The sequence below is a fragment of the Plectropomus leopardus genome, chromosome 17 (genome assembly GCF_026936395.1).
Source record: "Plectropomus leopardus strain MGB_pleo_1.0 chromosome 17, ASM2693639v1, whole genome shotgun sequence".
Classification (NCBI taxonomy): Eukaryota; Metazoa; Chordata; class Actinopteri; order Perciformes; family Serranidae; genus Plectropomus; species Plectropomus leopardus.
The window spans coordinates 24272153-24287507 of NC_142192.1; the positions used below are offsets into that span (position 1 = coordinate 24272153).

General features: G+C 39.7%; 1 protein-coding gene across 2 annotated transcripts in view; it reads left to right on the top strand.

The window, feature by feature from the left end:
* The window catches only part of med30 (mediator complex subunit 30), a 48805-nt gene extending 33945 nt beyond the window's left edge, over positions 1–14860 (top strand). For both annotated transcript variants that reach the window (XM_042507235.2, XM_088090359.1), the window contains one exon: positions 14038–14860. In XM_042507235.2, the coding sequence (XP_042363169.2) occupies positions 14038–14133 (96 nt within the window). In that variant the 3' untranslated portion in view covers positions 14134–14860. The remainder of the gene's footprint in view (positions 1–14037) is intronic.
* The last annotated feature ends 495 nt before the right edge of the window (positions 14861–15355 follow it).

The window sequence follows — 15355 nt, forward strand, 5'->3', positions numbered from 1 at the left end:
GAGAGAGCGAGGGGGCGCCTAGCCTCAGATACCTCTAAAAGGCTGAATCGATTGCAGCCGTTCTGCAACAGTCGGCTGACACTGCAGGCTTTCCACCTCAATGCTGAGGACGTATTGAAAGAGCCCCGTCGGTAGGTGTATGCAAGGATGACAACATGGCTATTGTATTTCTGCCACCCCTGGAAGAGAAGGCTTTTATCTGCCTTCAAAATCCCTTTAAAGGGCTTCATTCCCCTGGGAAAGCCGATGCCAAACACAGAACACACTTGCACTTAAACCTTCCCGTTGAGAAAAAGCCATAAAGTTTATAAAGTCAATTAAGGCTTTTTTAACTCATGTCAGGCAAATTAAAGCTGCTTGGCCCGGCTCCCTGTGGGTATACTGTCAGATGGTAAACCAGGGCCCACTTAGCGTCACAGGGATCCCCAGGCGGGGCATGAAGCAGTAAGCAGCTTACTTAACCCCCAACTCACTCACTGCTTTTACAAGTTTCCTCAGAGTGGGCACTGTGTTTTCCTTCAAATGACATTTGGTGGAATATTTTTTTAGTACACATGCTCCTGAGTCATGCTGGAGTGCAATGTAGGAGCATTCATGATTAATTTGAGCTCTTAAAAACCATATGTTTTGATTTGAAATGACCTATGAACTAACTAGGCTTGGGTGGTATGAAATATTTTTATACTCTCATACCTTCTTGTAATTTCACTGGGGTACACAAGTTTCTGCTTTTCACACTAATAGATACATAATAGAAACCTACAAAGCGTTAAGAAAAGTAATATTCTCACACCTTTTTTCCTTATTCGAGATAACAGAGATATACAATTGTACACCTTTTTGAATTTAACTTTCTCACGGCCGTGGAAAACTGACGAGGTCCTATTGCCCTGACTCATCATAAAACAAAATAAATCCCTAATTCACCAAGTTAGATGTAAAAACTATGCCTTTATTCCCCACAGCTTCTCTCTGCCTGCTGGTCGTCAACTGTTTACAGTCCTGTAACTTATCCCTCCACTACTAGGTGTTACATTGTCTTTAGCTCAGCTCCCTGTTCCACCAGAAGAGACCAGATCCTGAGCTCTGGTGGTCCATGCTGTGCACTACATACAATTAGTTTAACAGAAAGAGGAGTGCCTGTATTTATGACGCTATTGAAAAACATAACTTTGGTATATTTAAATACTCTGGTATTCCATTAAACCATGATACCTGGACCATAATGTTTTCTTCTTGTTTGAATTGGCTGTGAACTGCTGCTGGCTGCTTTTTAAGTTTACTAGGAGTGGGTCACACATTACACATTATCAAAAGTCACATCTGTCCCATCCTGCTGGTTTCCCCTTTTACACAGACATCAATAGGGCTGCCCCTTTAAAGTCAGGCATTCAAGTAATCAGTTGGAGATCCCTAAGTCAAATGACATTGTCGAGCGGTTGTTCCCCAGATTTGGCTGTGAATTTCATTGTACGCTTTGGTACAGAAAGCTGTGGACACAGTGCAGCTGCAGGTAGGAAGAGAGGCTTTTCAACGTAACTGTCTCTCTTCTGCTTAGAGGTGGTGAATTTACAGCTCACAGCAACTTAAAATGATACAGTCTCTGGCTTTTCCCCCACATTATGCAAAACATATTTTGCGATTGTTTACTATATTAAGTGAGTGCTGCTGTCACACCGAACATCCTGTGAAGTCCTGTTCAAACATTCAAACAGTATAAAAAATAGAATTGTTGAAAATTTGCATTGAACAGCCAAATGTGATTCGACTGATATAATTCTGAGTGTGCTTTCAGACCTACCCTTTTTGTTTTGATTAAAATGAACTCAGGTTGTGCGGTTAGTACGGTTTGTTTGGGCTGGTCTGAAAGCCACGTGTGGACCAAAAAAACGGACAGAGACTTCCTGAAAAGGTGGGTCTCAGTCCATTTCCATATGGTCTCTGGTATGGTCTATTTGTGGTGTGAAAGAAAAAAAAAACAAACACAGGATTTTATGATAGCAGATATGTGATTTTAGAATGATTTCAACAGCTAAACCGATAATTAATCCATCTATTGATTGTGCAGTCTGTCCGAGATCTCAAAATTGATGCTGATTAAGACCAGCACTGATTTCCCTACATGAGTCCTGATGATTCAGGGTGACAAACACCGAAACTGTCCAGTCAATGAGTTGCTTGTCAGTCTGAAGTTTACTCCTCTGTGTTCATTCTTTGTTCAGGCTTATAGAAAGCTCTGTATCCCCATTCTGAGGTCAAACCTTTTATACAGAACGGCGAGGTGGACTAATGGTGTGACACACCCGTCTAAACAGGCCGTGTAAAACGGTCAATTACGTATGATGTCCAAAATAAATATCATATAAAGAAGCATTTTTCCATTGCATGTAAAATATTCTAACCCTTTGAAACCTGGAGTGACATCCCTTAACTTGTGCTGCATTCAGACAAGATTTTGTACCTTGTGCAAATTGAGGCAGTTTCTTTCAGAAACATGGGGAAAAACATAATGAGCAACTTGGACAGAAATGTTCCACAAATTGCAATAAATTAGTTGGTTTAAAAGATTATTTTTTTAAAAAGCTATGGAAAAATATCTAAGGGGAAAAAAGGTAGGGAAAAACTATATTTAGAATTATCAAAATTACATATGTAAAATTATATTACAGCATTATGATACATTTTTTGCCCATTTTTCAGATCATTGCCTTGTTTGTCTTTTTTTTAATTTTCTTTTTCTTTTTTACTTACTATTTTCCTGTAAATTTTACCAATTTATTGTTAATTTCTGGATCATCATTTTTTGTTACTCATTGCCTTCTTCCCATGTTTTTGAAAGAAATCTAGCCAGTTTGCTCAGGGTTCAAAGGGTTAACAAGTGATCAGAAGGGAAATAACATGGCCTAGGTATGTGATTATTATGCAGACCACTATACAGGTTGTATGGGCTGCAAAACAGTAATTTGAGAGGTTAATTTATTGAGCATTGGTTTTCTTAGCTCTTACTGTAGACACGTTCATTACTAAAAATGTCAGCCCCTCGAGTTTGGTTTGTCCTAATTTCTTCTGCTTAATAGGGAGTAGTATTTCCTTGAGGACATTTTTCAATTTTGTATAATTTAGGGGACCGGAGGTTTCTGGAAAGGCACCTTTCCACATAGTTGCTCCTTTCCAGTTTTTTTTGTCACACTTATTATAAACCCTATAATTTAATTAAATTTGATCTGCGTCTCTGCCAAGGCACACTCTCACTGTCTGAAGAGGGGTTTGGCTTCAGCTTCTGTAAAGCGTGTGAAATGTAAGAAGTTTTAAAGTAGAGCAGAGGGTAATGAGTTTGTGGTTTCAACCTGCCTCATTTGTGGTGATGATGATTTTGGAGATATAGGTGTGATATAGGACATGCAGTCAAATGTCTTCCTCTCCTTTCCATTAGGGATGAAGTTCAATAACATTTTATGGAACCTTTTCCAAACACTCACCCTCCTTAAATTAAGTTCTTACTTTTACATATTGGGACAGGAGATAAATGTTTGACATTATATGATGCAGGATTTTCCTCAAAAATAATGTATAGACTCACACAGAAGTAATTTATCAGCCGTGCAACATCACAGTACTCAGGTGAGATCTTGGCTTTATAAAAAAGGGAGCGATCATGTGCCAGACCATACACCTGGAAGACACTGCATGTGTAAGCAGTGCATGATGGCAACCTCCTCAAACTGCGGCGTGTTGCACGTTCGTGGTGTGTTCACACTGGCAGCATTGTTGCTGTGATGCCTCTGCAGGGCTGCATGCTGCTATGAGAACAGTATTCCCACATAAGTACATGCTCTGCTCATTTATGAAGACTTGCAAGCTCCTGTACTGCCAATAACACAGTCTGGCAAATGTTTCACAGCAAAATGCTTTGTGTCAACAACTGATGGGATTCTGTAGACAGAAATGTTGTCAGAGGACTTTTATTTTGAAATGGAACCTGGAAAGGTTAAGTAAAACAGATACGTTTGTATTCCTTTATCTCAGCGACAGATAAAGACATTGAAACAGTAATAAAAGGAGATATAGACTCTTTTTCTCCCTTGTTCTCTCCTCCATTTCTGTCTCCTTTTCTCTGTATTCCCTCCTCCCCTTTTCTTGTCTCTCCTCCTCTTCTTCCTGTTTCATCTCCTCTCCACCATTTTATTGCGCCCATATCTTTTCCTCCTTCCAGGCTCTTCTTCCCATTCCTGTTCCTCTCGTCCCCTCTGTATTCTCACCTCTTTACCAATCCTCCATATGTTTGTATATATAGTCCCCCCTCTCATCTCCTTACCCCCTCTCCTCCTTTTCTTCTTACTCCTCTCCTCTCCTCTCCTCTCCCTAATCCCTTCTCCTCACTCACAGACACTTACACTTGTAATTCCCAGCCAGATCCGTCGGAGTCAAAGCTGCGATTTGAGTCGCCAGCGACAGGGCGGATTAGCAGAGGAATCCTGAGTGAAGGCACGTCTTCGCTCCACTTGCTATATTCCTCCTCTCTACTCGTGTGTGTGTGTGTATTTTTTAATCTGAGTCGTTTCTTCCCCGCCATTATCTCAAAGCTCCTCATCAAAAAGCATCGCCAGGGTTCTTAATGTGCTCTGAGAGCACGGTGGTCATGTTTTTAATCGTAGATGAAACGGGTTAAATGGCTAAAAAGCAGATGAATACCTCATCTTATTCATATAATAATATAATTACAAGATTAGCTTCATTTTTCTATAATGTCAAATGGATAAAAAAAAAAAACCCTCCCCAATCGGCTTTAATGTGGAGATAATGCAAAAGAATTAATTAATATAGAGATGCCAATTATCAAGCCTGATAAGCCTGTAGACGCCCTGTTGTTTGATGGCCTACATTTGACAAATCCCAAGTGTTTACAGATTATCATGTTGTGCTGAGTTGCATTCGATGTGGTATCGAACGAATTTCGAGCAGTGATGTATTAAGTTAGAAAAATCAGTTCACTTTTAGTTGAAAGAAATCTCCAATGGGCCACGTGATGTGAATGCATGAATATATTTTGTGACTAATGGATTTCAGGTCGGGGAATCTCTTTTGGTGGCCTGAGCCAGGATCTGTCTTGACATGACACAGAGAAAGAGAGAGATACAGCAGTTTGAGCTCCTCTCGTGGTAAAGTTTCACTGGAGCAGAATTTTAATAAAGAGGTTTCGTTGAAAAATTCAGCCTTTTCTTCTTCCCCTCCTGTCTTACACCCTTCGACTGAGGACAGCCTCTTTGATCTGATTTGGACAAGGAGGGGAGAAAGGGCGCATGATGAAGGGAGCGTGAAGAGGGCAGACAGGGTGAAGCACAGAACGATGGAGTAACAGCTCTTCATCCATGTCATTTACACAAACTGTCGTCTGTCCTCATAGCGAAGAGCTCTCCGTCCCCTTTTCCTATTGTTCTGTGTTTAAAGTCTGCAGCTAATGATGGAGCTGCTGTCCTCAGCTCCTCTATGCACAACCCATCTCTGTACGGATGTTTTATCACGGAGATCCAAACTGATAGGGTTGTTTTAAAGTTGATGGCGAGCAAAGCATCAGATACTGTCAGGATAAAAGCTGCAGATACTGATGAGTTATACCATAATGGATTTAAGCTCTCCTCGGCCTGTGACTCAGAAGATGACTTTTCTTTAAAGCCTGGTATGCACTGTGGGATTTTGGGCCGTCCCAGACGAGATGACCAGTGTGAAGGAAAGTGGCGATATCTTTGTTTGTTACTCTAAAACGGTGGTTCTATATTGCACAGTGAGAGAGGTTCAAGGAAGGGCGTTGTCATGGTGTTGTGATCAAAGACAGTTTGGTATAAAATTCTGACATATTCTGTCATTTGAGATGACCATCTCTCTGTGTGACTGCTGTTACGACCTACATCTACTGTCCGACCAATAGAAATGCAGCATGAAATGACGTACTGATCAGTGCTAGATGCTAAATGCTAACAAATAAGACAAGTGTGATTTGTGTTTCTTAATGTTTGAAATACAAGTCAAGTGATTAACAGAGAAATTTCAAGTACTGTACGTACTCAGTTTTTTTCCACAGAAATATAATCTATGTGTGGCATATAGCTGTAATGGGTTAAGGGGCACATCAATGCACATTGTTTTCTTGTGTGTGTCCCTCTGAATTTGGAGGTTTTTTGCGGTTCTGGGAACACAGCGTAAGCAGAACACTTAAGTTTTACGTCTTTCCTGATTAGCAGTTTGTTGAGTTTAAATCCCGGTTTTTAGACTTGATCAGTCCATCAGTTGTTGGTGAGCGATGGATTAGAGGAGCAGCTGTTGTGAGGTGAGTGAAAGCAAACTTTATGTTGCTGAGCTGACGTGCCACAGGTATGGTCCAGCATGGTTTTTTGGGGAACACAGCTGATTTCAGGTTGGAAAAATAATAGACAACACAAAATGAGAGAGCTGTTGTTCTAAGAAATAGAGCAATCTATTCCTAAATGAATAAACAAAGTGAAGTTTCACTTTCGCTGCGCCTGCCACTCTGCTGCTCTGTCTGTGCCCAGAGTACACTGCTGTGAGTTAGACAGTGTGGCGCTATGACAAACTGAACGAACATATTGAATGCATTCTAATAGCCTCCAAACTTGAAAATATTATCTCTGCTTTTAGATAGGGCTTGGTGCAACAAAAAGTCATTTTCATTTACTGATTAGTTTTAGTTTAATATGTAAAGAAAGAAAAATGGAGAAAAATGGCCAAAAACTAAAAAGATTGACATCTTCAAATATCTTTCTTTCTCTAAATACCATTTTAACTGTTTAAAGCATAGATATTCAATTCAATATTCAATATTCAATATTCAATCTGAAATACTAAAGAGCATTAGCATTATTTTTGATTAAATAACTCATCTAATTAATCAATTTATGAAAATTCGATTGATATACCCTTTGTTTTTCTCTAAATATGAGTTCACATAAACTGTCTTCATTATGTTCTAAATCGGGCCACAACTAAAGATTATTTTTTTATTATTGATTGATCTGCTAAATATTTTCTTTTAAAATATCAGAAAGTGAAATGACAAATGTCCATCACATTTTCCTCAAGCCCAAAGTGACGACTTGTCTGACCATCAGTCAAACTCTCATATATAACCACTTTGCTGTAACAAAATACAAAAAAAGCAGAAAATCCTCACGATCAGGACGCTGAAACAAAATACTGTTTGGATTTTTTGCTGTATAAATGACTTAATGTTAAATCATTTATCAAAATTGTTGCTGATTGATGTTCAGCTCCACTTTTGCATGAACTAGGAAAAGTGACATCTGTTTGTCAAGGTAAGAAAATTAAACTAATGTAGGTCAAACTGCAGTGTGACTTCAGTGACATTATGCTAAACTTCTTTTTTTGGAATTGGTTCTTTGTGGATATGAATCAGACATAAATTACAGCTACTCTGACATGTCCATCAGGCTTAGCTGAAGTTACAGGGACTGGAATCGGATTTGTTTCTGACTCCCCCCTGCTGCCAAAATGTTTAATCTCTTGAGATGACAGGTTGCCAAAACTCTGTCCAATAAACAAACTACTTATGAGTCCATGTGACTTTTGTTTACAAGACCTGCTTTGCTTGCAACTAGACTGTTTTTGAAAAACAGATCTCACCCTGGCTTGTCCTCTGCCCAGATGTGCTGTAAGTGCACCTGAGAGCTTCCTGCGGTCGGACACTTCGTTTTAATGACCCTCTCAGATCGCACACACACACATATTAGGTGTGCACACCTACTTCATCAACCTTCCATGCAATGTTCCAAAACAACCTCCCAGTAAAAAGTCAAAATAAGGTGTTTGTGAACCAAACAGATCGAGATCTCCTTGAGTTGCCCACTGAGGAGCTCCCCTGAGAACTACAAACCTTCAAGGGCCTTTTTTTCTGTTTGCATTTGCACCGGCAATAGGAATACTGAAGTGGCGTAAGTTTGGCTGGCAGTTGGTGTAGCAACGTCTCTTTCGCTTTGAAAAGTAAAATCACATTCTATTTTCCCCGTTGCATGTATGCTCAGTGAAGCCTGGACTTCACTGTCAGTCCATTTGTTTGTGTTTTCTTCCATTTTTTCTCATTATGAGCTGCTGTTTGTCTTTTGTGTCATTTACTGGGCTTTTAAAAAAAGGTGCTGCATTGGCTTGTGTGTTCAACCAATCCCCGTACAGGCTATTTACATCACTTATGATTTGTCTTCTAACGGGAGTATACTTACTTTGAAATAGGAGCCAGTAGGGGGTTTCTTAGAACTAAACCGAAAACGTCTAAGTCTAAATGTAGTTTTAGAAAAACTATATGGAGTGAATTTTATTGATTAGATAACCTTTGTTTATTGTAAATGTCATTATCAAATGGAAGTGCTGCCTTCTTATCTTCTGGTCAAATGTTTTTTGGGTTTTTTTTTCCGGGGGTTGTAAATGAGCTCTATGCAACACTCGGAACATATTGATCATTCGGAGTCTAGGGTTGGATTGTCTGCGCACCGTTCTCATCGATGAAATGGCTTACAGGCTAGGAGCTAACAGCGCTATATCTATAAATAATGCTAACAATGGCAACAATGCTGACTGAGCTAATGATGTTAACCGGCGAAGAAGCGAAGGGTGGGTGCTATGCTTCAGTGACGGTGTCATTCACATATCACAGTAACAGCAGTACAGTGTAGAATAGTGGCAATAAGCTAGTCGGTAGGACACGCTCACAGCGACACACATGCACTAACATGCCCATGCGGCCAGACCTTCTCACCACAACAAACCACAGAGAAGCTCAGAATACAACACACATTAAGAGCATGACTTTATTCTCTGCTCAGGACGCCATTACTCCACTGTATCTTCACACGGCAAATAGTGGTTTTCTTGTTATTTCTGTGCTCTAAATGTTGCACTAAGAACCTTTAACATTCAATGTTTCTTGCTCACAAAATGTGATATTGTGAATATTTTTAGGTTTTGGACTGTTGTTCAGAAAAAAACAAGTTAATCAAAGACATTAATTTAGGGAAGTTATCTTTTTTGTGGAAATTTCCAAAATATTTTATAGATAATTGACTAGAAGCTAGAATGATTGTTTGTGAAAATGGTCATCAGATTGATCCATAATGAAAACTGTAATAAGTTGCAGCCCCCATCCGCAGTAATGTTGCTCACTGCAGCAAATGAAGTGAGTGAAACAGAAAACTGTGGGTTGGTCATTGTTGGCCGACACCCGTTCTGCTTAATAAGGTCAGTATTGGCGCCGATACCAATCCAATGGATTGAATCCATAACACAGATTGATCCGCACACACGCAAACCCACACAGACATTTTCATGTGCAGCCACAAACACGCACACACGCACATCAGACCATAAACGCTTGCACAGTTGCACACGCACGTACACACATCACTGCATCTCCTCTGTGCGTGCCAATCCCCCATTTTCACTCCATCTCGGGTCACTGTGCTTTTCCACTCTCTCCTCCGCCAATCCACCGATGTCTGCCAGCATCTTTAGGTTATATGAAGCAGGTAGGCAGTCTGCCAGTCTGCAGGAGGCCTTCAGAGACAGCAGCTCAGACAGCGCTTCCTTGTTTACTTTCATGAGTTGTTGACTGGCCACCCTGCCGCGGCCGATGCCGTGTCAGAGCGTGTCAGAAGAGGCCTACTGCGGATTGAGAAGGCATCAAAACATTACTGTGGGGCCGAGCCGCTGAGTGGCAGGCCAAGAAATGAGAGAGTGCATCCTCCAGATTCCTCAAGAGGTGTTTTCATGTGTATGTGTGTGTAAAAGCCTTGTTCTCCAGACAAAAAAGAGATGGTTCAGAGCTCCTTTTCTCTGCTTTGTTCTCTGTAGTATACCCTTTTCTCCAAACATCCCATTATAGGTGTGAAGGATTAGAGTTACGCTAATTACAAGGTTATGAATGGAATTATATCTCCCCGAGGTTGCAGAACAATTTCTGTGATAATAGCAGCCTTGTTATTCATATATCAAGATATGCCAGCGAGCCTTTTATGATGAACATGCCGTGAAGGCTTCGCTGCCTCCGTAGTCTTATTTCCACTGTGAAAAATTTCATGTCTGGTTTCAAAGAAAAGAGGAGAGTAGATTTTCTTGGAAGAATCTGGATTCAGAAGTAACAAAATTTGCCTTTGAAGACAAAGCTGCTTGAAAAATATATCTGTGATTGCAGTTTTTTTTACCGAAAAAAAAAAGAAATGTTTCACTTTTTAAAAAAAAGGTTGAGTGTTGTATTCCTTGTTTAAAAAGTGTTTGACTGAAATTACAAAGGCTCATGGTATCATCTCATTAATACTCAGTAAACGACCGAGTTATTTCAAGAACTTGCTCGTCAGGGTAATGAGGCATATCTCGTGCAATACACACACACAGAGAATTAAAGTGGAAGCCGGAGCGAGATAGAAAAAGGCGGGGAGAAAGAGAAGAGAGAAAAGAGTGAGAGAGCTTGAGAGCCCCCCTGAGAGAGAGACTGGAAAGCCTCCAAATGTTCCACTCTGGAATATCTTCAAGGACAATCAGCTAAACAGTTGATATTAAGAGAGCTGTGTGAAATCGATTGCTCAAGGTGTTATCTGCGCTGCAAAAATGGCTGGTAATTAGTCATGGCTAAAGGAGTGTTACCGAGCGAGTGAGATGGATTTAATCTTAATAGATTTCACTGCACTGCAGATACAGTAGCTCCTGAGTGAAGGAGCTCTCCTCTTTCTCTCTCTCTCTCTCCGGCTATCTATCACAAGAAAAGCAGCTCAGTAAGTAGCTGTGATGTACTGCCGTTGCTAAATTTGCCCGAACCTTCAAATGTAGATGTTTTGCTCGTTCAAAGGCGGCGCACATTTGGCAGCTGTACCTGTTTTTATTCTGACTCTCCAGCAGCAGCAGCAGCAGCAGTTTGGAGCTATTATTTGTTTATGTGTAAAGCTCGGGCGATGAGGTACTTCAGTCCACAGCAGCTGTTGACTTAGAGATCTTCGCGGGGCATTCAGGAGCAATCAGCAGACAAAGCCCTCAGTGACTGACGGGGAGATTGGGTTGTTTGCTCCTCTGTGATGTACCTGAGGCAGGCCAGATGTGTTAGTTTAGCGATTAGCGGCGGCTTGGATTGATGAAGTTGAAAGAAGTACTCACTCACTTAATGTATTGTATGTTAAAGGACGAAATGTAATGACATGCATGAAGTTAACCCTTTGGATTGGCATCACTTTTTTGTGCTTCGTTCAGACGTCTTCACAAGTATTTAAACCTTCAAACACCAAGCAAATTGGTTTGCTTTGTTTTGAAATTATACTTTAAAAGGGCATTTAGTAACTTGGCAAGAAATGTTCCACAAATTGCAATTAATTAGTAGCTTTGGAACAGTATTTTTTTTAAAACCAAAGAGAAAATATTATCAAAATTGTATATTTAAAATTATTTAACAGAATTATTACAATTTTTTATTCCTTTTTTTTCAGGGCATTTTGTTTGTTGTTATTTTTCTTAAGCCTTTTTTTTATTCTAATTTTCAGATAATTATTGTCCTTTTGTACTGTATTGTTTTTGCTCATTTTTGGGACATTTCTTCTCAAGTTTCTCATTACCTTTTCCCTATGTTTTTTTTGTTTGTTTGTTTGTTTTTTAAGAACTGAAGCCTATTTGCTCAGGTTTCACAGGTTGAAATGTGGTATTTAAACTTTTATTTAACCTTGCCACCCCATACAACTGGGAAGGAGAAGGCAGGTGTTTTTAATATTTTTCTTTAGCTGCTTTCCCACTGAATAAAAAACAAAACAAAAACACAAACACCCAACATCTGTTTTTTGTCTTTTGTGGTAAAGGTTAGAATTGGCATTTATTCCCGTGATGAATGACTCTGCAGGAGCCAGAGGTTATCAGCTCCAGCTCCAATCGGCAGTGATGGAAACATGACAGTCGAGTGGATACGCTAATATTTGCCCCCTTTTCAGTGAAACCATTGGTAACTTCTGTGACTCTTTGTCATCACAGCCACAAATTCTATAAATCTCCATCTAAGCTGCATTTGGAAATCGTTCCATATTAGTCAGCACCAAGTTTGAGAGACTTCACTGGCCTTATTCCTGCCAAACATCAGCCTCCCAGCACCGTCAAGTTAGTATGCTAAGATTAGCATTAAGATCAAAGCACCCTGTGTATGAAAATATATTTTTGACTCACTGACCAAGGAGTCTGCTGGGTGAAAAGTCCACCGAACAAGCATATTTTTACCGGAAAAAATCACTGTAGCTACCAGCAGACTGGTGGCAAGTGATAGTATAACAACGTAGCTGTTGTCCCAAAGCAGGATGAGTCAATAACTGTATTTAAAGACAGACAATGCGTGTCCACTTACTATCAAAAATGAAGCCAAATATCTTAACTGTGGCTGCTGCCATCGTATCTGCACAGAGTCTGCACAGTAGCCATGTCCATGGTATTGAGTTCCCATCATCCAACTAATCCCGAGCAGCGCCATGCTCACGAGTACACTGGCACACACAACGGTCAAACATTATGTCAGATCCCCTTTTTTATAGCATCAAATGACTCATTTTAACCAAACGTAACAAAATTATGGATCGACCATATTTGTCGTTCAGCCCATGTTTCATTCGCGAACATGGAGGGGGCGCCGTTTGTGAGCTTTACTGCAGGCGGCCACCAGGAGGCGATCAAGATGTCATGTCATCCATATTTATATATCTTGGTCTTTTTTTGGCATTTCTTGAAACACATATTTTATTTAATTTTTTAAAGATTTTTTGGGGGGAATTTTTCCCTTTATTATTAGGATAGCTGTAGAATGACAGGAAATGTGGGCGAAAGATACAGAGCAAAGGGCCACATGCTGGAATCAAACCTCGGTTGTTGCCAAAGCCTCGACATATGGGGCGGACGCTCTAGCAGGTGAGCTAGAGGCCACTGCTGGAGCATAATAACCTTGAAACGTGTGTATAGATCAGTTGTTCCCAACTGGTCCAGCCATGAGATCCAGAATTCTCTTTAGTCATTAAGTATAGGCCCAATCATAAAATAAGCTACCACATATTCAATTATATTTCTCAAAATGTAAACACAAGGGCTTTACAGCACGGTGACATAAAACATGTTACAGAGAATAATGTGAATATAGAATAATGTGCAATTCCCAAAAATTCTGTAAATATATAGCATTACAACTACAAAAGTGCGCATTATTGCTTCAAGGCCGGTGACATAAAAACATTGCAAAGCCACAGCAGTTTAACAGGCCAAATAATACCAAGAACAATAAACTAGTTGCTGTATTGGAAATAAACAGATTGACATGATAAATGAGGCGCTTCACAAAGTCTGTAGGTCTGTACTTGTAAAATAGAGTGTGTTTTTACACTTTGATGCGTTCAGGAGTCACTTTAAGTTCACTCAGAATGGACCTTTGACCCACTTTTGGACCACAACCCACCAGTTAGGAACCACTGGTTTAGATTGTTTTCATAACAGTAACAATAGCTTGGGCTAATACTAAATTTGAAGACAGGAAACAGAATCTTCATTGTTTCTCACAGGACTTCCTGCTGGGAAAAACCTCCCTGTTCATTTTCTTATGCCAGCAACAGAACAGCAGCAGTCATTAGGAACAAGATTACATCTGGAACCTGTTTTTCTCAGTAATTTGGTGAAGTAAATGATATTTACAGGGACTCACAGTGGTGTAGGAAGTGTGATGTTTGTGCTGTGTTGATAGCATGATGCTTAAGTGAAGCCGATAGGAAGAAACGTGTATACAGCAGCGGGGATTTTCAATACCAGTCCTACAGCATGTGCCACTTTAACATCATGTAAGCCATGAAGTATTTGTTTTCTGCTCAAATGTAATTGCTTTGTGTTTTGTAGGTTATTTGACCTTTTGGTCTTTTGTAAACCTTTAGTTTTATTGTTTGAGCACATAAAAAGACGCCATATTTGGGATTCCCTATTTAAAAATATAAATTGTTTTCTTTTTGTCTCCTTTTCCTGCAGAAGCTGAAGCAGAAGAACCAGCAGCTGAAGCAGATCATGGACCAACTCCGCAACCTCATCTGGGAGATCAACTCCATGCTGGCTGTAAGGAGCTGAGTCACACACACACACACACACAGTCACACATTCATAAAGAACACACACACACCAATTATTACAAATAATGGACAGGATGATTTGGTCGTTAACTGGACGAGCGACAGGGTACCACAGGCCGGCTCAGGCTGCACTTTATAGAGGAAATTGGGACTTTGGCAATATCAACTTGTTTCCTGAAGAAGACGTGAAACAATGGAAGGAAAAATAAGCCGAGACGCGTGAAGACGAAAGGGCTTGACACTGCAGAGAGGCGAGGAGACACCCAGTAAACATTCGATGAAAGGGAGCAGGTGACATCAGTGTGGACGATGGCAGAAAATATTCTGTCTACCTCGATATTCTGCATTTCAATCAACGTATTGAATGAATTAATCCGAAGAGTTGATATATTATGTTTTATCTATTTGTAGGTACTAGCTCATTAGAGGGATTATGCCTGTAGAGACACATCGATATATTCTATTTAATCCTTAAATACTACAGATTTCATTGTATTAGAATCGTCTAAAGCGCCAAATTTAAAAAGCTTTTATATTACCCCGAAAACTTTATTAAGACAGACGTACACTGTGGCAAAAGTCTTATTCTTACTTACCGATCTGCTTTTTTATTTGATGAAATGTGTAAATTCACCAATGCTCTGCTCTGATTTGACTTGACGTGTCAGTACCATGCCTTGTTAAGCATCTGCCCAACTATAAATCTTGCTGTGATTTTTTAAAAAGTTGACGTTGTTTTGTGATTTTGTTCGTTGGTGTATGTGTCGTTTATACCGTCTGTATTTTTATCAAACATCTCATCGGTTAAAGTTGATCTCTTTAATAGCTGCAATTAGCAGTTAACTTCTACAGCAAACGTAACGTGAATAATCTTCATACAGGTTCCTCAGATTCATTTTTTTTAGTAGAGTTAAGACCCGGATAGTCTGACTCAATGGCATTCTCCCCCCGTCCACTATCTGCGTGTTACCATTTTCAGACATTTTTCCCATTTATTGAAGTGATTTTATACTTGAAGATAAAAGCGGACTTACCGACTCCTTTATTTTATGGCATAATTTTTGCTGATTTCTTAAAAATGACTTCTTTTTGATATACTGTATTGTGACCTTTTTGGTAGATTATTATCCTTTAATGGCAGACTATATAATTACTTATTTTAGTACTTTTTATGACATACTCTACCGTGACTTATTTTAGTACACTTTTGACATCTTATA